At 39.8% G+C, this 24,426-nt stretch overlaps 1 protein-coding gene across 2 annotated transcripts in view; it reads right to left on the bottom strand.

Annotated features, from left to right (window-relative positions):
- traf5 (Tnf receptor-associated factor 5) overlaps positions 1-21,396 on the bottom strand; it is a 26,065-nt gene extending 4,669 nt beyond the window's left edge. Inside the window, exons 1-11 of one of the 2 annotated variants that reach the window (XR_006055361.1) lie at positions 21,257-21,396; positions 19,442-19,737; positions 19,062-19,122; positions 17,047-17,148; positions 16,595-16,759; positions 16,200-16,277; positions 15,564-15,638; positions 15,385-15,477; positions 14,770-14,910; positions 5,528-5,693; positions 3,348-4,852 (exon numbers count right to left, since the gene is read on the bottom strand). Coding sequence is in view for 1 of the 2 variants with exons in the window: in XM_042228096.1 (XP_042084030.1) it covers positions 4,266-4,852; positions 5,528-5,693; positions 14,770-14,910; positions 15,385-15,477; positions 15,564-15,638; positions 16,200-16,277; positions 16,595-16,759; positions 17,047-17,148; positions 19,062-19,122; positions 19,442-19,734 (1,761 nt within the window). In the remaining variant the exon portion in view is untranslated. Of the gene's footprint in view, positions 1-2,621; positions 4,853-5,527; positions 5,694-14,769; positions 14,911-15,384; positions 15,478-15,563; positions 15,639-16,199; positions 16,278-16,594; positions 16,760-17,046; positions 17,149-19,061; positions 19,123-19,441; positions 19,738-21,256 lie in introns of those variants that run through there. The other variant, XM_042228096.1, reaches the window with a different exon arrangement.
- Positions 21,397-24,426: the final 3,030 nt, after the last annotated feature.

The following is a 24,426-nucleotide window of genomic DNA, read 5'->3' as shown; positions in this document are numbered from 1 at the left end:
TGATAGCTTAAGTGATACCATAAATCCCCTATAGCTGCAGAAAAGGCTAACATTGTTATCTTTTTACAAAAAAACAGCTGAACATGAGAGGTTTTTGGACCAATTTTGTGTTCTCCATTCTTTAAGCACCGGTTCGAGCACCGGCACCGTTTCAAAAGTACCGGTTTGGTACTGGTATCGTATAAAACCTAAACGATACCCATCCCTACTGAAGAGCCTTGAGGTCCTGCAGGTTTTAGATTTGTCCTTGATCCATCACAGCTGATTTAAATGACTAAATTACCTCCTGATCATTCTGGCTTTACTACAGCACAAGACACTTTAACATCTTACCTACACTATGTACACTAGCTGTAAATTTCAAGATTGTTCTATTTTATCTTAATTTATACAAAGTATATAACTCACCCACTTGCACATAATATCCTCTTTGTATATACTCATTCACTGTATATAAAGTTCTCTCTCTCTTTTTTGCATAGTCGAGGAGCGTATCAGGTCACATTTCACTGTGTTGTACTTGTATAACTATGCACGTGACAAATTGAATTGAATCTTGAATCTCAGTGCAGTGACTTCGGCAATGGAGGTCATGAACATGGTCCATTTGGACTCAGTGTTCCCGCCAGGTCTGTCCAGCATCCACCTGATCCAACTCACCACTGGGTGGTGATCAATTGATAGCTCAGCCCCTCTCTTTACCCGAATGTCCAGGTCTGGTGATATGATTACAAAAATCAATCATCGACCTCCAGCCTAGGGTGTCCTGGTGTCACGTGCACTTATGAACACCCTTATATTTGAACATTGTGTTCGTGCTCTATTGCTAACACAAACAGACAGAGGGCAGCCCTGCCTGGTTGACTGCTGTAAATTAAAGGGCTTTGACATGTTATTGTTAGTTAAAACTTGCACTGTCTGGCTTGTATACATGAACCAGATCCATTTGAGAAATGTTTCACCCAGTCCATATTTGGGGAGCACCTGTAAGAGATAGATCCATTCTATTCTATCAAAGGCTTTGCATGCATCTAGTGATAACAGTGGTGTGTCATTATGGTTTTTGTCATACAGTACATTGAGGACGCGTCTTCTATTGTGATAGCCTTGTCTCGTTTTAACAAAACCTTGTTGATCGTCTATTATCAAATTAAGCACATATTTATCCAATCTCCTAGAAAACGCTTTACACAAAATCTTTGTATCACAACCCATTAGTGATGGGATTTCCGGCTCTTTTTAGAGAACCGGCTCTTTCGGTTCGGCTCACTAAAAAGAGCCGGCTCTTTCGGCTCCGAACCGGCTCTTCAGGTTGTTTTGTTGCTTTAATTAATTTATTATTAACAATAATATAAAATTATGCACAAAAGGAATTACTAATGTAAAAAAAAAGTGGTTTTATTTATATATGTTTATATATAAATATATGCGGTGGCCCCTAGAGACAAAACACGTACAAACTCCAAAACACATTTCTAGCATGAACTGAACTTCCAAAACAGAGCTACCTAGATCACTTAAATTACACAATTGAAAGCATAAATGTGTATTGTTTGTGTATTTATACACAAGCATTCATATATATTCAAATAATTAAAAAAAAAAGTTCATTTACCTGTTACTACCACACACCAAATCCGGTCGTTGGTACTTGCTGGCTTGTGTAGCCACTAGGTAACAAAAGCTCAACACTGCCTAGCATCCTGGAGCACTTCTGTTGTCTTTTGTACTGTTTTGGAGTTTGTTACGTGTTTTGGTAGTTTGTACGTGTTTTGGAGTTTGTACGTTCGAGTCGTATTGTTTGATGTATGCTTGTTGAGGGGCCACCGTAAATATACTTTTATTTATTCACTCCACATAAAATGTAATAAATAAATCATATAATACAAAAATCAACTATTCACATTTCAACTTTTAACTATTTAAATTTTCAGCTTTTTCCTTTTACAAATTTAAAGTGAAACAACACAAAACACTGCAAACCACAACACAATTAAATATAAATTATAATATGAAAACAAAAAGAACATGCATATTCTCTGTCATATGGACCTGCATGAATAAACTTTCTGAATCCTTTATCATCTGCAACTGAAAATAGTTGTGGATGATTACTATACCTTTCTAATGTGACGTTGTTGTCCCTGGCTCTTTCTCTGTCTCTCCCTCCCGCTCTGTTCCTGTGCTACTGGGGTGACCATGGCTCAGGGGGTTGGGAAGCGTATCTGTAACCGGAAGGTCGCCGGTTCGATCCCCGGGCTCTCTGTCCTGGTCGTTGTGTCCTTGGGCAAGACACTTTACCCTACCGCCTACTGGTGTTGGCCAGAGGGGCCGATGGCGCGATATGGCAGCCTCGCTTCTGTCAGTCTGCCCCAGGGCAGCTGTGGCTACAACCGTAGCTTGCCTCCACCAGTGTATGAATGTGAGAGTGAATGAATAGTGGCATTGTAAAGCGCTTTGGGTGCCTTGAAAAGCGCTATATAAATCCAATCCATTATTATTATTATTATTAGAATGTAACTACCGCCCCTCCCCCCTCTTGCCCAGCGTAAAGCACAAGGCTCGCATGCGGAGTAAGCGGAAAAAAGTGCCAGAGAGAGAGAGGGTGAGAGAAAAAAAAAAAACCCACGGCTCGCGATAAGGAGCCGGCTCTCGTCGTTCACGTCAAAGAACCGGCTCTAAGAGCCATTTCGTTCGCGACCGACCCATCACTACAACCCATAAGACTGATTCCCTAAAGGATGTTAACGGAATGTTAACGTTCAAAATGTTTTCTTTAGTTGTCCTCTTCATAAAATAGTATCAGATTGTGTACTTAAGATAGACAAAGTAAGGAAAAAGGAGATGCAGGTTTGCACATACATTCACATACTCACACACACCAGATACAGAACTTGTAAACAATCTCTGATTGAACATTTGCATTTACTTATCAGAAATGCCTCCCCCTTCCCTTGAGCAAAATATTTGGAGGGTGTTAATCCACATCACTGAGGAGTAACTAGTCAACGCAACCTCACTAAAGCCCCATAAATCAGACAGTGTCTACTAATCATATAAAGGTACTAATTTGTTCCATAATAAAATAAAGTTTACCCTTGATAGCAAAAAATAATGACTTAATTAAGGCTCAGCTGTTAGTATAGATCCTAAAACAATTCAGATTAAACTTAGAACGAATATGTGCTTTAAAATGCCCAGTTATGTTGTATTAATTCAAACTCAAGATTTTATCTGTCTCTTGTCAATGACTCTGTTGCTAATCAGTTATGTAGGAGCAGGAGCTGTCTCATTAAATGTCTTAAAGGTTAACCTGTTGTTTAAGTAACTTGTCCTTTACGACTTACTGATCATGGGCATCTTCTCATGTGTCCTTTGGCAGATTCTTATAGAATTTTTCAGCTTCTTGAGGTGTTGAGAAAAGGTGGATCTTTCCATCGTACAGGATCCTGGGCCTATAGGGGTTGTGCTGGAATCCATGGAAGGCATTATTATCAATAAGCAGCTTGACAACCTGGTAAAAATCCCCATAGGATCCTAACCATTTCCGCAGACAGATCCTATGCAAATGTGATCTTGTGTAATTTTTGTTTTCTTGCTTCCCAATATACCAGTTCTTTCTCTTGGAATTTTAAGAAACCAATGAGCACCGCTCTGTTCTGTTTCCCGGGGGCTAGCGTGCGATGTATTCGTTCCAGTGTGAATGACTTGTCAGGTGCTAGCCCCAGCATTTAGGTAGCATGTTGTTAATAAAGTCGAAGAGTGGTTGTTTCCCCTCTGCTTCCTCTCTTATGCCAAAGATGCACAAGTTCTTTCATTTTACTCGGTTTTCTAAGTCATCTGTTTTGGCTTCAAGAAGTAGGATTCTTTTGATAGTTCAGTGATGTTTCTGTTTTTTTCAAGTGTGCTTTCTACCTCAACAATGCAAGCCTCAGCCTCCTCGATATGAGCCGCCTGGTTCAATATGTCTCAGATTTGATTTGAACTCATCCAATACTTCATCTGTGTTGTGTGCTGGATTTGGTGCGGTTGTCTTAGTGCCTGTCTTGCGTCTTCGGGAAAGATTTCACACTGTTTGACAGATGAAGCTTTAGACATTTCAATGCTGTATATTCCAAACCACACTAACAGCGTACAGTTCGTACGCTGTCTTAGTAGCAATCCCGCTATGCTGCCATCTTAAGGCTGGGCCACATGACCCCATCCCTATGGTATATCTTTGTTAATATTGTCATTTAAGCTTATCATCAGATAATGAAGAAATTTTACAGCTGCTCAAAACCTGTCATATCCACCTTAGCTTTCACAAATAGCGTGTTGTCTTTAACGTACAGAGCATTTTGGGGAGTTTGCAGCATATTGTGGGAAATAAAGCAAGGAAATCCAACAGCAACATTGGTCTGGGATTCAGGAGTGGGTTGTTGGAAGCACTTGGTGGTATGGTCAGGTCTGAAGCTGAGACTCCGATGGTTAGAGGCACCACTTTGGTCCAGAACAGAGAGAGACACAGTCTGTCTGAAAGGCCATGGCAGAAGAGTGTCAAAGTCTCCAGGCATGAGGACTACATAAAGTGACAGGTGAGTACCTCTTCCCTCCCCATCCCCATTCAGATAGGCTTTAATGGCCATCTTGTATCCACAGCGTCCAGTGTAGAATGGCACACTTGTCAGGCATGACAGCTGACCATTGGCCTCTGCCCCACTCCTCTTCCCAAAGTCTTCAATTTTCCAGATCAATTTCCCATCATAAGATGTCGCTTCAAGCTCCTGCAGGTGCTTTTTATTGAGATTAAGTTGAGCAGCATGAAGATGTAGGAGGCCTGAGTGACGCTTTAAGTTCTCCTCCAAGGTTCCTGGTTGAAGAACATAATAAGATCATTTAGCGAAATCCTGAAATATTCTTTACTGTCTAGACACGCCCAATCATTGTTGAATTATTTTACTGTTCATTTAGTTCAGAAAAACAGAGTAATAACCACCAAGGCTGGATTAACCTTTTCAGATTCCAGATTGTGATTATGAAGATAACTGTTGGTTGCAGCCTTAGGATCTTACCTCATTTCTTTTATGTGTTAATGACTTTATCCAGAAAGTTTATAGTAAATGAGCTCAGACTAAACTACATCCATAAAAGTCCATAAAGGGTCCTAATCTGGTGTTTTAAATTTCAAAATCAGAGGCACAGAATGTTGGAAGGAGGACAACTGATATTTTTCTTCATTTTATATTGCATCAATGCAGAAATTACTCATTGTTTCAATTTACGATTAAGAACGTTTTTCATGTTCTTGAAAACATGAAAGTAAAGAAAGTGGAGAACTGGAACCTTGTCTTAACCTTGTTGAGACAAGTGGTGGATGGTGAAAGATATTATTGGAGGATCGCACCAGACTACTTGACATTGTCTAGCTACAGTCTCTGTTGCTAAATGAAGACAGCATATTTCATATCTGACCAAGTAACAATTTATTAATACAGGGAAGACGCTGTTACATTTACTGTGGTAAAGAGGTCTGAGGTTCAGTTACCTAGATGCTCTCTAAGGGCCTCAACTTCAGACACTTCCTGCATCGCAACATCCAGAGACTTCCTGAGCTGTGCTAGCTCTTCCAGATGAGGACGAAGCCCCCGAGACACCTGCTGGAGGTCCAGCTGGACAGAAGATAGGGTATCCTCTTGCCTTCTAAGAGTTCTCTGATAATACACAGACAGACATGGGTACAGTGGGGTAATTTGTGTGTTTATTTACATCAAATGTAAATAAAACATTCTCTAAATTTTATGGTAGTTAAAATTAAGAAAGACAGAATATAATCAACAAAAAAGAAAAAAAAAAATCCAGAAAAAAACATTGTTATCTGGCATCATGGGTAGATAAAATTGGGTATTATCAGCATTGCAGTAAAAATTAATGTTATGCCTTTTAATGAGACTGCCAAAGGGAAGAATGCATAACGTAAACAGAATTGGTCCTAGCACAGAACCCTGTGAAACGTGTGAAGAGGCCTCTTCTTTTACATGAACTTGGAGTCTAGTACATAGATGTGTTTTAAACCACTGTAGTGCAGTGCCTTTAACACCTACAGCATGGTCTAATGAAATATTATGGTCAACAGTATCGAATGCTGCACTGAGGTCTAGCAGGACAAGAAAGCTGTTCATTAAAGCTGTTTCTGTGCTGTGATGAGCTCTGAAACCTGACTGAAACTGTTCAAATAAATAAGTTATGTGTCCAGCAAACTTGCCTGAGTGGAATCTTCTCATTTGTCTTTGAACCTGGTCATGAGTGAAAATGATAGGTGGGGGAGGGGTGTCAGGACTTTTACCCGAAGCTATGGTGCCATGTGGAGGGAGAGAGGGTGCTGTGGCTGTGGATTGCACACTGACTACAAGTAAGTCAGTAGGAGGGTGAGCATTTATGGCAATGTTGAGTCTGTTGAAAAACAGATTCAACTCATTAGCTCTGTCCTCACCGCCCTGTCCTCTGTCCTCAAGTCTTGTGACTCCCTCATCTTTAGAGGCCTTCCTCACTCAGAGGGGAAGACCAGTACCGTTTAAAGATCCAGTATTGGCTTTCATACAAGAGACCTGGTTTAGAGCTCACCAATTTATCAACACTAGCCCCTATCTTACCTCTAGAGCCTCTATCTGGTATAATAAGAAAATATTAATTGGTAAGAAACCGTTCAGGTGGGAGGCTTGGTTTAGGGCAGGTATCAACCAGGTGCGGGATTTATTTGGGCAAACTGGCATGAAATCATTTGTGGAAATCAGACAAGAATCTAATCTGGATCCAAGGGAAATTTGGAGGTTTTTTCAAGTTAGACACTGTATTAAAGCCATTTTGAACAATAACCCAGACCCTCCATCTAGTATTCAGGAGGTGTTTGCAGCTCCTGGTATCAATAGAATCAGAGCATCCAAATTCTATGGGATCTTCAGAGAGGCGCACTCTCCCAATTTGGAGGGGCTGAGGCAGTGCTGGGAGAAGGATCTGGGAATTCAGATTTCAGGGGATAGTTGGAAGAAGCTGGCTTCATCATGGTATGTTTGCTCACGTGAAGCACAATCTCAGCTTATCCAATACAAGTTGCTTCACAGAAATTACTGGACTCCCAGTAAGCTAGTCAGGTTGAAGCTTGCTTACACTGACACCTGCTGGAAATGTCAGGAGGAAGCCGGGACCCTAGTTCAGGGGTGCCCAATCCCAGTCCTCGAGAGCTACCGTCCTGCAGCTTTTAGACGCATCCTTCTTCTGACACACCTGAATCAACTGAATGGCTTGTTGTCAGGCCTTTGCCAAACTTGATGGCATGCTGAAGAGGTAATCACACCATTTGATTCAGCTGTGTTGGAGTAGGGATGCATCTAAAAGCTGCAGGATAGTAGATCTCGAGGACTGGGATTGGGCACCCCTGCCCTAGTTCATGTTGTATGGATGCCGGAAAAATGATTTTTTGTGGGACGGGATCATTAACCTTGTGAATGATCTTTTTAATCTTCACCTTTCTAAGTCTCCAGCTTTGTGTACCCTGGGTCTGTTACCTGACAGCAGTATTCTCACTAGAAGACAGAGACTATGGGTGCGTTTGGCTTTCATAACAGGCTGCAGGATAAGGCACTGGAAATCATCCAGCCCCTGTTGTTTCAGGGAATGGTCTGAACAAATGTCCAAGATGGCATTATATGAACAGGTTACGTACAGAGTTAAGGGGAGAGAAGATATTTTTGATCAGGTTTGGGGTCCCTTTTTGTTGTACATCGACAATGTCTCTTAGATAATGTGATACGTTGTTTTTTTTTCTTACTTTGTTTTCCTTATGTCATTGTCATTGTTGTTGTTGTTCTTTTTCTTTGACAGCCAGTAGAGGAAAGAAATTGGTCAAGGTCGAGTTTAGTTTCTAGGCACCTGGGTGTTCTGCCCCTTTTGTTCTTGTTTTTGCTGGTGTTTCCCAGTAGGCAGTTTCTTATTTTGTTTCTTCTGTTTTTTTTTCGTTTTTTTTTCTCTCTTTTTTCTTTTGGTTTTCTTTAGCTATTGTTAGCTCTTATTTGTTTGTTGCTGTTAAGAAACGGACGGAGAACTGACAATATTATTACTCCCGTTGTATATGTGTATATGTTTCTGTCCATCCAAAACATGAATAAAAAAAAGAAGATAGTAGCCATCCAAAATTCTACTTCTCTTTCTTCTGAAAGACTAATTATTATTATTATTATTATTATTATTATTATTATTATTATTTCCAATGTAGGTGAACTGAGAGTTAAAACAGAGTATGCTTAACATGTTCTACTAATTTGAATTGTTCTACTCAATTCAATTTTAGTTATATAGTGCTAAATCACAACAGTCACCTCAAGGTGCTTAATATTGTAAGCTTTCCCTTACAATTTTAAGCACCTTGAGGTGACTGTTGGGAAAACCTACATCTACACCAAACGTAACAGTTGTCTTATTCAACCAATGACTATTCAAATAGTGGGCTTCCAAAACAGGTCAGCAAGTCAGCAAAAGTTATGGCTGAATTTTAAAAAATCCACAATGGAAAGAGATTATTTAGCATGAACATCAAACCAAAAGTGAGATTTTGAATTCTAGCAATGGTCCACTTTGTTTTCATTTTTCATTAATATCTAACATTCTTTGTCAAATATATCTACCAGCCCACCTCTGCACATGTCCAAACTGTGAAAGTCTGCCATCAAAGAGACTGGAGGCCTCCAAAAAATGCTGATGAACTTCTTGATAATATTTGGAGTGATCTATGCATTACACCTACACTACTATAGTTATCCCAAGGACTGAACACCGCTGTAATCATTCCGAGTACAGGGGTCTGGAAGCTGGTTGTCATAGTACTGGGTCTGTGAAATTTTTTTAAGTTATATTATTTGAATTATTGTTTTCTGCTTGTATTATATTTATATTTATAGTTCCTAGTTTCTGTTTTGTTTCTGTGCCTCCCCTGTGTTCCTGGTGTCATGTATCTGTTGAAGGTTTAGTTCTGTATTCTTGTTCTCTTTATTTTGTCTACGTGTGTTGTATGCTTAGTTCTGAGTCTTAGCACTCTGTCACTGTCTTCCCTGTGTTCCACATCTAGTTACTTTTGTCTCTGTGTTTCATGTTTCCTTTGTTCCCGAGTCTCAGTCTGTCAGTCTGTGTCCGTTTCATGCTTCCTATTTTATTTTGATAGTCCTTGTCCTGTGTTCAGTATGTTGAGTTTAGCTTCCCCTTTGTCTCATTATGTTTGATTATTCCCTGCTCTCCTCCTGTATCTGAGTCCCTCATTACTAAATACACTCCCTTGTGTATTTAAGCCCTGTATTTTTCTCTGTCCATTGTTCCATCATTAACAATGATTTATGTATCCTCAAACTGTGTGTGGCTGTTTCAGAGATTGAAACTCTCCCAAGAGGCTGAGCCATCTCAACCTCCTGCAGCTGTTTCCACCTGGGAGCTCTGCCAGCCTTCTCAGATGAGAGCTAGGGTGAGCCGACCCAGACACCTTCATCATCGGCTAAGAGCTTGGGCACAAACAGCCCCAGCCTCCTCCTCTGTCAGCTGAGGGCTCAAGCGAGCTCATCCAGCCTGCAAAAGACTTAACATTTCTGCAGGCCGAGAAGCATCCTGAGCTGGCTTTGTGCCCTGCGCAGCTCCAGCTAGCTTCGCCTCACCCAGAGGTTTCCACACCTGCTGGTTTGATGCCTGTTTCCACTGGAGGCTCAGGAGAGCTGCTCCAGCTGATTGCGGCTTCCAAGCCACCATCCGTCTCCGCCGGGGCCTTAGGATAGTCCGCCCAGCCATCACCTGCTCAACTGCCAGTGGCTGCCATGTCACCTCCAGCGCAATCACCAGTACAACCATCTGCAGGTGCCACACCACCGCCTGCAGCTCCATCACCCATAGCTTCCATGCTGCTGACTACTGAATCATCAGCTCAACCACCTGCAGCTTCTACGCACAGTCTCCCCCATCTCCATCTCCACCAGAGGTCAGTGCGCCGTCTGGTCCTGCCTCATGTGGTCCTGCCTCATCTGGCCCTGCACACCAGCCGTCTGCCAATGGCTGCCAAGTCGCACTGACACCAGCCACTTTCCACACCAGCACTTTCTTTGCCATCATGGCAGCCTTAGTTTTGCCTGTACCACCGCTGTTTCCCACGCAGTCGGCCTCCGAACCTGTTTTGCCACCGCTGCTGCTTCCCACATGACCCCCAGAACTGTGTTTTTCTCTGTTTTTTTCTGAGGAAATGATTTTATTTTCTTAAATAATTTCTTGAATAATAACATCACATTGTGTTATTGCCGGAAACCAAGAAAATATCCAGGTATTTGACTTTTGTTTAATTCAAAAGACTGCTTGAAAATTGAGTTTTTCTAAATTGGAAAAGTGACTCTATTGTGCTATTCCTTTTAAGTTATAACTTTAAGTAGCAGGAACTGAATATTTTTTAATTTATATATTAAATGTGCTAATTTACATCCAGATCAAACTGGGTTTGTGCCCCAGAGGTTTTCCTTTTTTAACGTTCGGAGATTGATGAACATTATGTATCATAGGCATTGGGGGACTTGCAAGATCGCAGTACTGAGCTTAGATGCTGAAAAGGCGTTTGACCAGGTCGAGTGGGCCTATATGCTTGGGGTACTGGAGAAGTTCGGTTTAGGCGAACAGTTTATATCATGGGTTAATATGCTATATAGACATCCCACTTCTTCCATTCTCACTAACCAAGATAGATCAGCGCCTTTTTCTTTACACCGCAGGACACGACAAGGCTGCCCTTTGAGACCTTTGCTCTTCTCAGTTGCTATTGAACCTCTTGCAGTAGACATTAGGAATGAGCCCTCCATTGACCCTGTCCGATTGGGGAATATCAAGCACTACATTTCTTTATATGCGGATGATGTTGTTTTGTTCTCATCAAATCCTGAGTGATCTGTTCCTGTACTATTGGATCTGGTGAGGTCATTTGGTGAAATCTCGGGTTATACAATTAACTGGCAGAAGAGTGAGTTTGTGGCTTTGACTGCAAACCTGGAAGTTGAGTTTTTGAAAACTTTGCCTTTTAAAATTACAGATAGATTGAAATACTTGGGTGTTACTTTGCCTAAGGATCATAAATTGATCTTTAAGCTGAATTATTCTGCACAAGTTGAAAAACTGAAAAAGGAAATGGAGGGCTCTCCCTATTTCCATGGTAGGTTTCATTAACATAATCAAAATGGTTTCTCTCCCTAAATTCTTATATCTATTTTTATATATTTTTGCCGACTCAGTAGTATTACCATTTGTTTGGGGCTTTAAAACTCACAGGATATCAAAAGTTCATCTATGTAAATCCAAACTTAAGGGGGGTTTGGTCTGCCACGTTTTCAGTCTTATTATTGGGCTGTGAATGCTAGAACTCTTGCTTACTGGCAGGAAGAGTACAAAAAGGTCATGTCTCCTAATACCCCGCCCCCGGGTGGTTGTAGAGAGTGATGCTCTTCTTCTTTCGTCTTCTAATCCGCGAACCAAGGTCAATAATTTTATAGTTTTAAACTGCGTTAAAATCTTTAGTCAGATCAAAAAAGGTTGTGCACTACCAGACACTTCGATCCATACTCCAATATATCGTAATCATGCATTTCCACCCTCATGTTTAGATGCCTCTTTTGAGGTCTGGACACAGAAATGTATATTTACTCTTAAAGATTTATATATTGATAGGCAATTTGCATCATTTACCCAGTTGCAGAACAAGTTCTCTCTCCCTACATCACATTTTTTCCATTATTTACAGATAAGAAGCTATGTTCGTCAGAGTATCCTCAACTTTCCATTTCTTCCGGAGGAGGAGCCAATTTTTAAGCTCCTTCTGAGCTCCCCGGCTTCTAAAAAGTTGGTCTCTGGTTTTGTGAATGGTTTTTCAGAGTATTTGACTTTTAAATCTGACTTTTTGAAGACAGCATGGGAGGAAGAGTTTGGTTTGCTATTTGGAGATGAGGTTTGGGAGAGGAGTCTGTGTAGGATCCATTCTTGTTCTATAAATGCAAGGCATCCATTAATTCAATTCAAAGTGCTTCACAGACGTCATTATTCAAAAACTAATTTGCATAGGATTTTTCCTTCCATTAGTCCAATATGCGATCGTTATAAACTTGGAGAAGGCTCTCTTACCCATTTATTCTGGACTTGTCCCAAATTGCATAACTATTGGTTAAATGTTTTTCTGATATGTACAACTGCACATTAGAGCCACCCAATAACTGCATTGTCTGGATCCTCCTCTTCCCTTTTATACCTCAGCTCTGCTGCACAAACTACAATTCTGTTTGGAATGGTAATTGCTAAGAAAATTATCTTGGCTCTCTGGAAGTCTGACATTTTACCTCGTGGCTGGCAGAACTGATTGCTCTACTGCATATGGAGAGAATTAGGTATACATTAGAGGACAAACTTAGTACGTTTTTTAATGTGCGGCAGCCATTTTTAGATCATGTATTAAAACAAAGTCTTCTGATCAATAATTCAGTCTACCACCCTAGTGTTTTATTTTTGTATCTTGCCAGTGTTGAAGTAGTATCTTTGTTGATGCAGTGTAATTTTTTGCCTTTTGTTTTTTTGCCCTTGCTGTTGTGTTGTCTGTTTTTTTTTCTTTATATCAAAAATCTTAATAAACATTTTTTTTTTTTAATGTGCTAATTTTATTGCAGTCAAAAGGTACGTGTCAAATGTATTCAAACTCTTGAAGTTCTTATAAGCTTCAACTTAAAAAAAATTTAGGTTCTGGTAACTTTTGGGGTTTTGCAGTATAGTTGAACTTTAAGGGGCCTGTTTTGGGTTTAACCTCTTTGGGTTTAACCTCTTTGGGTTTAACCTCTTTGGGTTTAACTTCCAGTGTCCGCTGTTTTAAAGTGAATCTGGAACAAGTGCTTTAAGGTGATATTGTGCAAAGGAGGTAACACCTCAAATCTGATGAAACACCTGGCGACGCATAGCGTTGTTTTAACAGCCGAGAAATGCGCCGTACCTACTACGGGTGGTTTGCCTGTTATCGGACTCGGAGTTAGCAACATCCCCCAAAAACCCGAAGAGGAGAGTCCTGGCCCCTAGCCCTGCCAGTGTAGCAGAAATGATGAGGATGATGATGGCAGCAGCCGTTCTTCTCTGCGTGAGTAGCTTAATGTTGTTCGTGTGTAATTTACGTTGAGTAGGCTAACCACGTTATTACATTAATGCATGTTAGGTGAACTAGCAACATCGTCGTAGTTACATGCGGCTGTCTTCTTGTTTAATGGCAGATGCTCCCTTCACCCTGGCCAAAAAGGCTAAAATGACCAAAGAAAAAGTGGAAAACAGTTAAACATGAGAGGTTTTTGGACAAAGTTTCTGTTTTTTCCATTGATTAAGCACTGCTTCCAGCCAAGAGTGATACCATAAATCCCCTATAGCTGCAGAAAAGGCTAACATTGCTATCTTTTTACAAAAAAAACAGCTGAACATGAGAGGTTTTTGGACCAATTTTGTGTTCTCCATTCTTTAAGCACCGGTTTGAGCACCGTTTAAGCACCGGCACTGTTTCAAAAGTACCGGTTTGGCACCGGTATTGGATAAAACCTAAACGATACCCATCCCTAGTTACAGCGTCATTAAAAATGGATAAAATTCATTTTCAGCCTGAAATTCTACACACAATACTGTTAATGACAAAGTGAAAAAAGTTTGCTTGAAACTTCTGAAATTTAGTAAAAGTAAAAAACAGTTGTACATAGGTATGCAACATTTGCTCAATACTTTGTTGCAGTACTTTTTGAAGCAATTACAGCCTCAAATCTTTTCGAGTATGATGCAACAAGTCTTTTTTTCTGCAGTTTCTTCTTTGCAGAAAATCTCAAGCTCTATCATGTGGGGAGGAGGGATGGGGAGTGTCAGCGCACAGATCTCTCTAGAGATCTGCAGTCAGTTTCAACCTGATCTGTCAATCAGGTTCGAAGTCTGGTCTCTGGCTGTACCACTCAAGGATATTTACAGAACCGCCTCTGTACATTGCTGCATTCATCTTTCCCTAAATGATGAATAGTTTCCCAATTCCTGCTGTTGAAAAAAATCTCTATAGCATGATACAGCCAACACCATGCTTCACTGTAGGAATGGCATTGGGCATTGAGTCTGAGTCCCAGCCCTTTGCAGCATGTCTTCCCCTCTCTCTCACCCTTTGCTTTCCTGTTGGTTTTTCACTCTCCCTATCAAAAAAGCCAATTAAAGGCCAAAAAACTCTATGGGATGTTATATAGACAGTGTATTTCCAAATCATGTCCAATCAGCTGAATTGACCACAGATCAAGCCAGTTGTAGAAACATGATCAATGAAAATAGGATGTACCTGAACTCAATTTTAAATGTTATGATTTTGAATACTCATGTAGGTGTTATATTTCTTATTTTCCCTTTTAATAAATTTGCAATAATTTCAAGCAACCTTTTTTTACTTTGTCATTAGGCAGCATTGTGTTTAGAATTTTAAGGTAAAATATCAATTCAATCCTATTTGGAATATAGCTGTAATATGACAAAATGTGGAACAGGTGAACTGCTGTGCATAGTTTCCAGATGCACTGTAAGACAGAAAGTCAAAGAAGCTCCTCAAAGTTTAAATATAGCCATTACGAAAAAATAAAAGTAAAACTGAAATAAAATTCATCAGCATCATCCTGACTACAAATATGATAAAAATAAAGATAGTATAAGGAGAGTTGACAAGTCAGATTGTAGCCGTGTTTTAACCTGAGCCATGGAGACCGCATGCTCATGATTGCTGCTCAGCTGCAAAAGTGGTCTGAATTGCTTCTGCAGTCCAGTAAGTAGCAAAGTGTCTGTCTGGACCTCCTGCTCCATTTCCAGCGAATCCTCTTGGAAAACTTCCATCTGAGACAGGGAGAGAACAGTCAAAGGTAAACACACAGCTTGTTGTCACATTTATCTCTTAGACATTTATCTTGTCATCTTATACTAAATGAGCTATGCTGGTAAGAAAATCTTGGATATAATCCTTTGAATACTTAATGTAACTTTTTCAAGTAAGAGTTTATTTTTAATAATATACTAAGTTACTTATAAAATCAGAATATTCTAAACTCTCACAAGAAAAGAAAAATTTGTTATTGGAGAAATCTTGATTATTATTGTGAATTATGAGTTTTTCTGAAACGGAGCAGATTTTTTCATATTTCACGTGCTATTCTGCAGGAGCCTACACATTTTAATTCCTTTAATAACTCCTGGACCACTGTCAACATGAGCTTATATGTGAACCTCACCGTCATGCCTCTAACCCAATGACTGCTGTTATATATGTGTACTGTTGTACAGTATCAATATCATTATGTAAAGTGGAAATACTTGTTTCTCCAGGTGGGTATTGCTCCTCAGGACCAGCAGCATGTGGTGATTGATAGCTTTGTCTTCATGAAGCTTGGCATTCCTTCTTTTACCCTGTGAATCATAGCATAACAGGAAAAAAGTCACTTGATCTTAAACGTCCAAGCAACCAATTTCATTATTTCATCAGTTGAACTAACCTGTACAGAGCAGCCAAATTTCTTAAAACAGCAGTCATTGTTAACTTCAGGACATAACTGTCTATGACTGGTCAGCTGGAAAGCAAGAAAAGAAAAAAATCAGGTTACTAGATGACTTTGTGGAATACTTAACTGATTGGTCAGCAATTCTTGGGGTCTGTATATGTGAATCAGAAACTGTTACATCAGCTTATACTATATATAACTACAGCAACAATGTCCTTTTAATAATTTTCACAATTTTAGACTCTGGTAGCACTATAGTGCTTTTTTTTTACTAAGCTGTCCACTGTTTTGTATATAAATTATGTATATACTGAATGCAGGGGATGGGATATACATAACTGCCAGTTATTTCAGATTGTGCCACTGACGTACAAGAGTTGCTATTTGAATAATGCGGACATATATCTTCTTGGTTAAAGTTGATCTCTTTCCTCACCCCCATCCTTCAGTGATACCCTTCTGGTTTTGTTATGATGTCTGATTTAGTACTAAAACTGAGAAAAAACTGAAACAACCAACCAGCTCTGGTAGAATATTTGTGTACTACAGCTGGTTGTTTGTTTGAAACAGCAACAGTTAGATGATGGCTGTTCCTGCAGAGCTATGATGTGATTCAGAAGATGAGCTCACCTTGTGTCTGGGGACCTTTTGGGAACAGCCTTCAGGACAGTCTACCTTCACATCTGGACACAAGCTCTGCACATGATCCTATGGAGCACAGAGTCACCACAAAGTCACATCATAAATTTATGCTTGTACTGTATTTTAAGAGTAAATTAGTTACACTTCAGGAAGAGAAGCATTCAATTAGATTTTTGCTGTGTATTTTTGTTGGTGAGATAAAGTCCACCCCTGAATTAAAGTGACACATTACAGTGTAGCAAATGAAATCCTTTAGTAATTAGTACCAATCCTGACCTGAGAAAGCTGGACCAAGAACAGCTGGAAAGATTTGGATCACCATTCTCAGTGGTAAAAGAAAAGGTGCAGTTGTTCCTCTTCTGTGCTGTTTCAGTGGACTTTACCTGAATGAGACTGAGCTGGAACAGCTGCCTGCAGTGTGGGCAGGGTTCCCTGCGGTATGGACAGATGTTGGTCAGGTGTTCTTGCAAGTGCCTCCTCTGTAACACTGCAATGCAGCTTGTATTGGTGCATTGCACCGGCTCATACTGACATGACTTCAGGTGCTCCTGCAAGGAGTGAACAGATTACCTCGGTTGTATAGATCTGAGCCAAACATGACTTCAGCTATTTGAAAAACCAAAGAGTGAGATTGCAGTGGCAATGTCCAAAACTTCAATAGTCTTGTTATCAACACTAGCACACAGATTTTTAGCTAAAAACACCATTCTCACCTTATTTCTGCTATGCAAAACATGGTGTGTCCTTGTGGGCCAGAGAGTCAATATGCATATTTAGCATGAACATCTAATCTATTAAGTTGTTAGACTACAATTTGCATATATATAGAGTTTACCTGCAGATTGTTTAATGTGAAAATAGTCGTGCATGCTGGGGCATTGGTGCAGTACACTTCTAAACTGGAAATTTCACGTTTGCAGCAGTTATCCTGGAAAACCTGCATGGAAAAAATATTTCTTATAACTTCAACAAATCAAAAGTGCATTTTCAAACTAACACTGAAATTTTCAAACGAACACTGAAATTTTCAAACTAAAACTGACAACACCGTTTGCATGTGTTGTCATGTGTTGTCAGTGTATCTTTTCCTTCTGTGTCCAAGAGCTCCACTGATGTCCAAAAAAACATAGAACCATACTGTTACATTTGAGAGCATGGTCAAAGGAGCTTGCAAAGAAAAGCGTCTGGACTTCTTTAAGTTGCTTGAAGACGTTTCACCTCTCATCCGAGAAGCTTCTTCAGTTCTAAGGTCAATATGACCTTAGAACTGAAGAAGCTTCTCGGATGAGAGGTGAAACGTCTTCAAGCAACTTAAAGAAGTCCAGACGCTTTTCTTTGCAAGCTCCTTTGACTACGATGACCTGGATGACTGAGAACCTTCACAGACATTTGAGAGCATGGATTTTCACTACCTTGACACACACACGTCACTTAATTCAATTTTATTTATATAGCACCAAATTAAAAAAAAACTGTTGCCTGAAGCTGCATTGTAAGGTAAAGACCCCACAATAAAACAGAGAAAACAGAGGAAACCCGGCCTCCTCCCCCCCCCCCCCCCCTCAGGAAACCCCCTATGAGCAAATGCTTTGGTGACAGCGGGAAGGAAAAACTCCCCTTTTAACAGGAAGAAACCTCTGGCAAAACCAGGCTCAGAGAGGAACTACAATCTGCCGCAACCAGTTGGGGGTGAGGGAAGGAAGACAGGAGAAATCACACAAATTATACATTATTTAAAGGGAAATCTTGACCTGACTGTGGTGCTGAAGCAAAGGTCAGTGAAATTTTCATTATTCAGCCACAAACACTTCTTTATCAACTAGCTCAAAAAACTCACTGAATAATAATGACTGTGTGCTATGACAAAGTAAAACATGTACTTCTTCACAGTTAGTTTCACATAATGGCAAATGGACTGATTCTTAAATCTTGCTATTGTACTCTACTTGAGTATTCAAATCACTTTATGCAACTCATTTACTTTTATATGTCATTGTTTGCAGCTGGTCCTCTGCTTTACTGTTTAGATTCTGTACTTTCATTACATAGGTTTTGGCCACTCAGGTAGCTAATTTAAGAGAAACATTCTATTGTACACTACAACTATTAGAGACACAGCAAATATTGTTGAAACCTCAGTGTTATCGCTTAAAAAACACAGGCTCTTGTGATGTTAGTCTATGTGTATGCAGAAGATATTGTGTGTTTATTTAAAAAAAAAAGACAAATGGATTTAATTTATTTATTGCAATGATCTGTTTCAATTTGCAAGAGACAGTCTGACCCCACCTCTATTCTATGTGAAAATGTAAATATTACTGTTGTACCATAACCAGTCTTGACCAGGGAGATGACATCAGGGTATCAATCATGTTTGTTGACCTATAGGGCATTTATTTTGCTGTATGAATCTTTTAAATTAGCTTTTTTTTTCTTTTTTTTCTTTTATTTGTTTTTTTTTTAAAAAAAGGTCAAACATATCAGGTAAAGGTGGGTGTATAGCAACTCATTTTTAGTTCATTATTTGAGGCCCACTTCTTTCCAGTAGCAGGACACTTTATTTTCAGTTGTTTCAGTGAGAGACAATCCTATATATTATTACAATCCTGATTAAATTAAAAATCTTAATAATTAATTTTACTATGAAAATAAATGTTTCTATTAAAAAAAAAGTTTGTTTTTTGTTTTATATGCTGTCAATTATAGTTCTTATGAAGAAATTCTGAATCAGTAAAAATTGGTATTGGCATGTCACACTTGGACCTGCCAAGAAAACCGTAAATGGCACAGCTCTAGCTTCTGCAGAAGCTAAAAGTCTGCCTGACAAATTACAGCTGCCCTCTGTCTCACCTCAGTTGGTGTGATCACAGCTTTGTCCACTGGGCAAACTGGGTTGGACGGTGAACTCTCCCTGCAACACCAAGCACAATGACCCAACCATACATTTTTTAAGGAGGACATGTGTTAAAATAAGTGTGTTTTAAGGTAGACTGTGTCAGTAAGGGTGCTATGTCAACCAGCTCATGTCTTAAATTGACTGAACTTTTTTAAAAGATGGACTGTAAGACCAATATGTTTAACTTGAACAGCTTTTCTTTTAGTTCTTTTCAATTTCATGTGTGTTTTTTGGGAGACTATATCAAATTTTTTACAAGGCTTGTGTCAGTATAAATGTGGTTTTATGTGAACTGTGCCAGTGTGTGTGCATCTTAAGATGTACTAGCTCTTACAATAGTCCTTGGAGACAGTGGAAGCAGTAGATGTGACCACAGGAGTTTTGCTGGGGATTGAGCACCACCTCTCTGCAGATTGGACAAACAAATTCCTCCTTCAGCTTCAACACAAACTTTAACCTGTGCCTGATGGAAGCCAGCTCTGAATCCCAGGAGACTGTGGGGCCCGACAACCTCCTTCTGGATTCCTCAGACCCCAGCCTCGACTCTTCGGACCTCAACGAGTAGGTCTCAGAGGGAACGCTTGACTCCTCCGGGGATCCTCCCTGATTTGTATTTGCTGTTGCCATGAGCTTGCAAGAGGCCAGAATAAAGAGCTAGTACAGGTGATTGAAATATAGAAATATGATATAGAAAATTGTGCAGTGCAAAATGGCATCACTACGTTGGGGGTTGCCACAGTGGATCGTCTGACTCCAACACACCCTATGCTTAGCATCCTCCTCTGTCACATCAACCCTCTGCATATACATCCATGAATCTTCTCTGTGGTCTTCCTCTTTTTGTCCTGCCTGGCAGGTCTATATTCAAAATCCACTGTCTCCATTTCTAATATATCCACTATTCCTCTTCTGCACATGCCAGCCTTGTCTCTCTAACTTTGTTTCCAAACTACTCAACCTCAGGTCTCACTACCATTTTGTAAATCTTTCCTTTCGTTTTCATTGGTATCACTGTCACAAATCACACCTGACACTAATCCCAACCCACTATTCTCTTCTTCACCTCTCTTGTCCACAATGCATTGCTTTCAATGGTTGCCCCCAGGTTTTTAAACTCATCTACCCTTACTATCTCTGACACCATAACATGCTTTCCCCCCAAAGTCCATCCATCCATCCATTCGCTACCGCTTTTCCTTTTCAGGGTCACGGGGGGCGCTGGAGCCAATCCCAGCTGTCGCAGGGCGAGAGGCGGGGTACACCCTGGACAGGTCGCCAGTCTGTCACAGGGCTAACACACAAGGACAGACAACCATTCATACTCACATTCACACCTAGTGACAATTTGGATTAACCAATTAACCTATCCCCACAAGCTGCATGTCTTTGGACGGTGGGAGGAAGCCGGAGTACCCGGAGGGAACCCACGCAAACACGGGGAGAACATGCAGACTCCACACAGAAAGACCCCGGCCTGATGGTGGAATTGAACTCAGGACCTTCTTGCTGTGCGGCAACAGTGCTAACCACCGTGCCACCGTGCTTTCCCCCAAAGTCTGTAGCATATATAGTAATACATGTAAAAAAAAAGAAAAAACAAAAACAAAACTATAGGCAGAGCTTTAATAACAAATCCAACTTCTACAACGCATTAGGAAATCATAACTAAAAGTAAAGTATTTCGGATCAATCATCCCGTTATCATCAAAAGAACAAGACTGTACATTTCTAGGTGTGTGCGCACAGTTACAGCACACAGTGGGGCGTCATACACAGCACATGCTAATGATAGGTACACGTGAACTTTATCTTTGCCGCTACTATACTGCTATGAAACCGTAAAAACAACGTTGATTGTGCGTTAAATGTATTTAAAGTAAAAGAGACAGAGGTCGTTGTGTTGTCTGTGCTCAGTCTACTGGGGAATCCCCGCTGCTGCGTCTTTCTTTACATTTCAGCTCAAATTAATGCTCTGGAGGCCGTTTTACTTACTGCTATGCTTCTCTCAAACAACTTTAAGCACCTTTCGGATATTTAACGCGTTTATCCTCTGAAAAGTTTCGAACTCCAGATGTTCCCTCTGAGCACCACGGCTGATTTACTTTCATTTTCCACTGTGAGTCCAAGCTTCAGCGTTTGGTTTTCTTACCTCAGTAAGTGAATCTCTCTGAAGACATTAAAACACTTCAAGACAGCGATCCATGCAGTTCCAGCATGGATCAATGTTAATGATCGCTATTGATGATCCTATGATAGGCAGCGCAGCCGTAGCAGCAGGAGAAGGAAACGTTAATGCAGGAAGTGATTCAACAACCTGCTGCTGCCCGATGCTATAGGCCTATTGCAGCTCACACGAGGTAAGAAAAATCGTTTCATTCAAACTGTAATGATGAAAGGCAAGTTACAAGATTAATATCAACCACTGTTGGAAGAAGTACTCAGAACATTTACTCAGATTAAAATCCAGTAATCTAGATTGATATGCTACATCACTCCAACGAAATACAGCGTACATAATGAAGTTGCAGTGCAACTCTAAGGGCTCTTCTCTTGAATCTGTCTGCTGTTACCGTGGGCTACTTTTTTTTTTTTTTTAACTGTTTAGTGAGATTTTTGTACATTTTTACGCTGGTGACACAGAACTATACCTGCCACTTACACCATTTGAACCTGGTATGTTGGCTGTCTTTGTGAAATTCAGAATTGAATATCAAATAATTTCCTCCGGCTAAATTTCACCTCAGCGGCTTGATTTTTTCATTAGAGCAAAGAGATCGGATCACAATGCTCTCATGTTGGCACCTTTACGCTGACTCCCAGTGTATTTTATAATTGACTTTAATATTTTATTGGTTATTTTTAAGTACCTGCTCATAGCGACATCCGGAACCTGTTGTTACCCAGTACTAGTAGAGATCTTGCAGACTCTGAAGGAAATCAGGTCGGCGGAACCCCGACTTAAAACACACCTTTAAGTCAAGAAGTTTAAGATAAGGCCCTCTCTGACTTTTTAATTAGTTTTGAATTGTCTTTTTATTTCTTGCGTTTATTACTTTTGCTTTAATCTGTTGTCTCTGTAAATGTCTTTGCAACATGGACTTTGAAAAGTGCTAAATAAATAAAGCGTTACTATTTTACTAGTCTTATTATTATTAATACTAACAAGATGAAGAAGAAGATGAATAAAACCAGTCATGGTACAAATATATTTTTTTAATGACATTGGCAAATGGCCTCAGAAGGACATGTCAGGAGCTTCATGTTAACATCAATATTTTTTACCATACTGAAACTCAAAGGACTCTATGATTCTGGTTACATTGAATGCTGTGATTCCAAAAAGCATTAAGAGCACTTGCACAATGAGTTTTTTTTTAAAACACCAAGTCCAAAGTGGTAGCACCAGGAAGAAAGGGAATAAATAGCAGACACTCAAATGGCTTACTTTTACTTACCCAATAAAATCTAAACATAATGGGGGAAAAAAAACCAACAATAGAACAATTAAAGGAAAACTTTTACTTTGACTGATGGAGATGTTTCCACAAATGTAAAAGATGTTGATGTGAAAATTTTGTTTAGTGTTTTCAAAAAGCATTAAATTAACTACATGACCAAGTGTAAGTGTACAGCAGGATTTATCAGTGTTATTGAACAAGTTACTAACAGTCCACTGGATGCACACTAGGTTACAAATTATTCAAGAATATACTGAACTTTACACATTGTTGTCTTGTGCAGAATTACAAGGCCTGTCAGAAAGATTATGTACCACTGATATCATGAGTACATCGTTATGCTAAATGACATGTCAGAAACTATACTCAACCATTTCCTATGTGCAAACTCAAAGTGGTACTGTTGTGCTGAGCAACATATTTCATCGTGGATATTTTCCCACCTGCTACCCCTAAACTGGGTAAATCCTCTGCTGAAAAATTGTTCTTAATTAATAGTTCTCTGTTTTCTCCCATTTATTTGCTAAAAGCTGCAGTAACTCTGCTAAAAGTACAGATTTGTAAGTGGTATTTGCCGGTGACATTGAGGAAAAGAACGTAAGTCACCAGAGTTTAACACAAAACTATCAGTTTATAGCCCTGCTGGAACCCCCAGAGGCCACAGTTTTATTAGAGCTACAATAGGAACAGCGTCTTGTTGCCCCCCACCCCATCCAAAAAATGAAAACAAACAAATAAGTTAATTAATTAATTAATTGATTTAAAAAAAATGCCCTGAGGTATAATGAGTGGGAAATGACATACAGTAATCAGATATCTGAAAATAACCTAACAGTGAAACTTGAACGTCAAAGGGAACACAAGGACTGTTTTAGTACTGGTACAAAGACTGTAAACACTGGTGGATATATTTGTATATGGCAACGTAGACAGTGTTCCAATGTAAGAGGCCCACCCTAGAACTCACAAGAGCCAAAGGATTCAGAGAAGTTGAAGGATGCTTGTTTCTTAAGCCAATCCTAAGCAGATGTTTTTCTGAGTATGAGTTCTGCTGGAGGAAGCTGCACCAAGAAATACCGTTGCCATAGGATGACGGGCTTAGTCTGACATAGATACAAGTACATGGGCAGTACCTGTCAAAGAAAAACGCACAGCCCACAGTTTTACCAAAAGAGTAATGCACTGTAATAAGAGGATGATTATTTATTTAATCTGTTAATGGTTTTACTAATAATGGCGGACTAGTGTACTTACACTAACTTAAGCATTTATTTATTTGCAGGCCAACAGTCAGTTCTACTTTGGACTTTTGCAGTACATAACAATTTAAAATAAAGTCATTTACTCAAGATGCTGGCCTAATTTACTAATAGGCTAAGACAATTGGGGTGGCTGTAGCTGAGGCGGTAGAGCTGGTCACCTACTAATCGGAATGTTGGTGGTTCCAGTCTCGTATGTCAAATATCCTTGGGCGAGATACTAAACCCAAGTTGCTCTCCAGTGCATCCATCGATGTGTGAATGTTAGATAGAAGAACTTACATAGAAAGAGAATAGGAAAAAAAAGTGCTTGGGTGAATCAAGGAAGTTGTGTAAAGCGCTCAGAGTAGAAAAGCACTCGATAAGAACCACTCAATTTACCATTTATGAAGGGCCAGCTATTATCTCAAGGAGCAACTAAGCTTGAGCCACTATAAAGTCAAAATCCCTGCAAAACAAATGAAAAATATAGCCCAATAACACACTAAATTAAGATAGATGGTAGCTACAAGGTAAACCAATTAAATATTGTCAATGTGAACATCTTAGCATGCTGTCATTGCAGAGCTCCTGAGAGTGACCACTTCTTTCACAATTGTTTG

This window comes from Haplochromis burtoni, unplaced genomic scaffold (genome assembly GCF_018398535.1).
Source record: "Haplochromis burtoni strain Fernald_Lab_line unplaced genomic scaffold, NCSU_Asbu1 Contig_303, whole genome shotgun sequence".
NCBI lineage: Eukaryota > Metazoa > Chordata > Actinopteri > Cichliformes > Cichlidae > Haplochromis > Haplochromis burtoni.
Note: the sequence above shows the minus strand (reverse complement) of the source record. Positions and strands in the feature narration are given on the sequence as shown.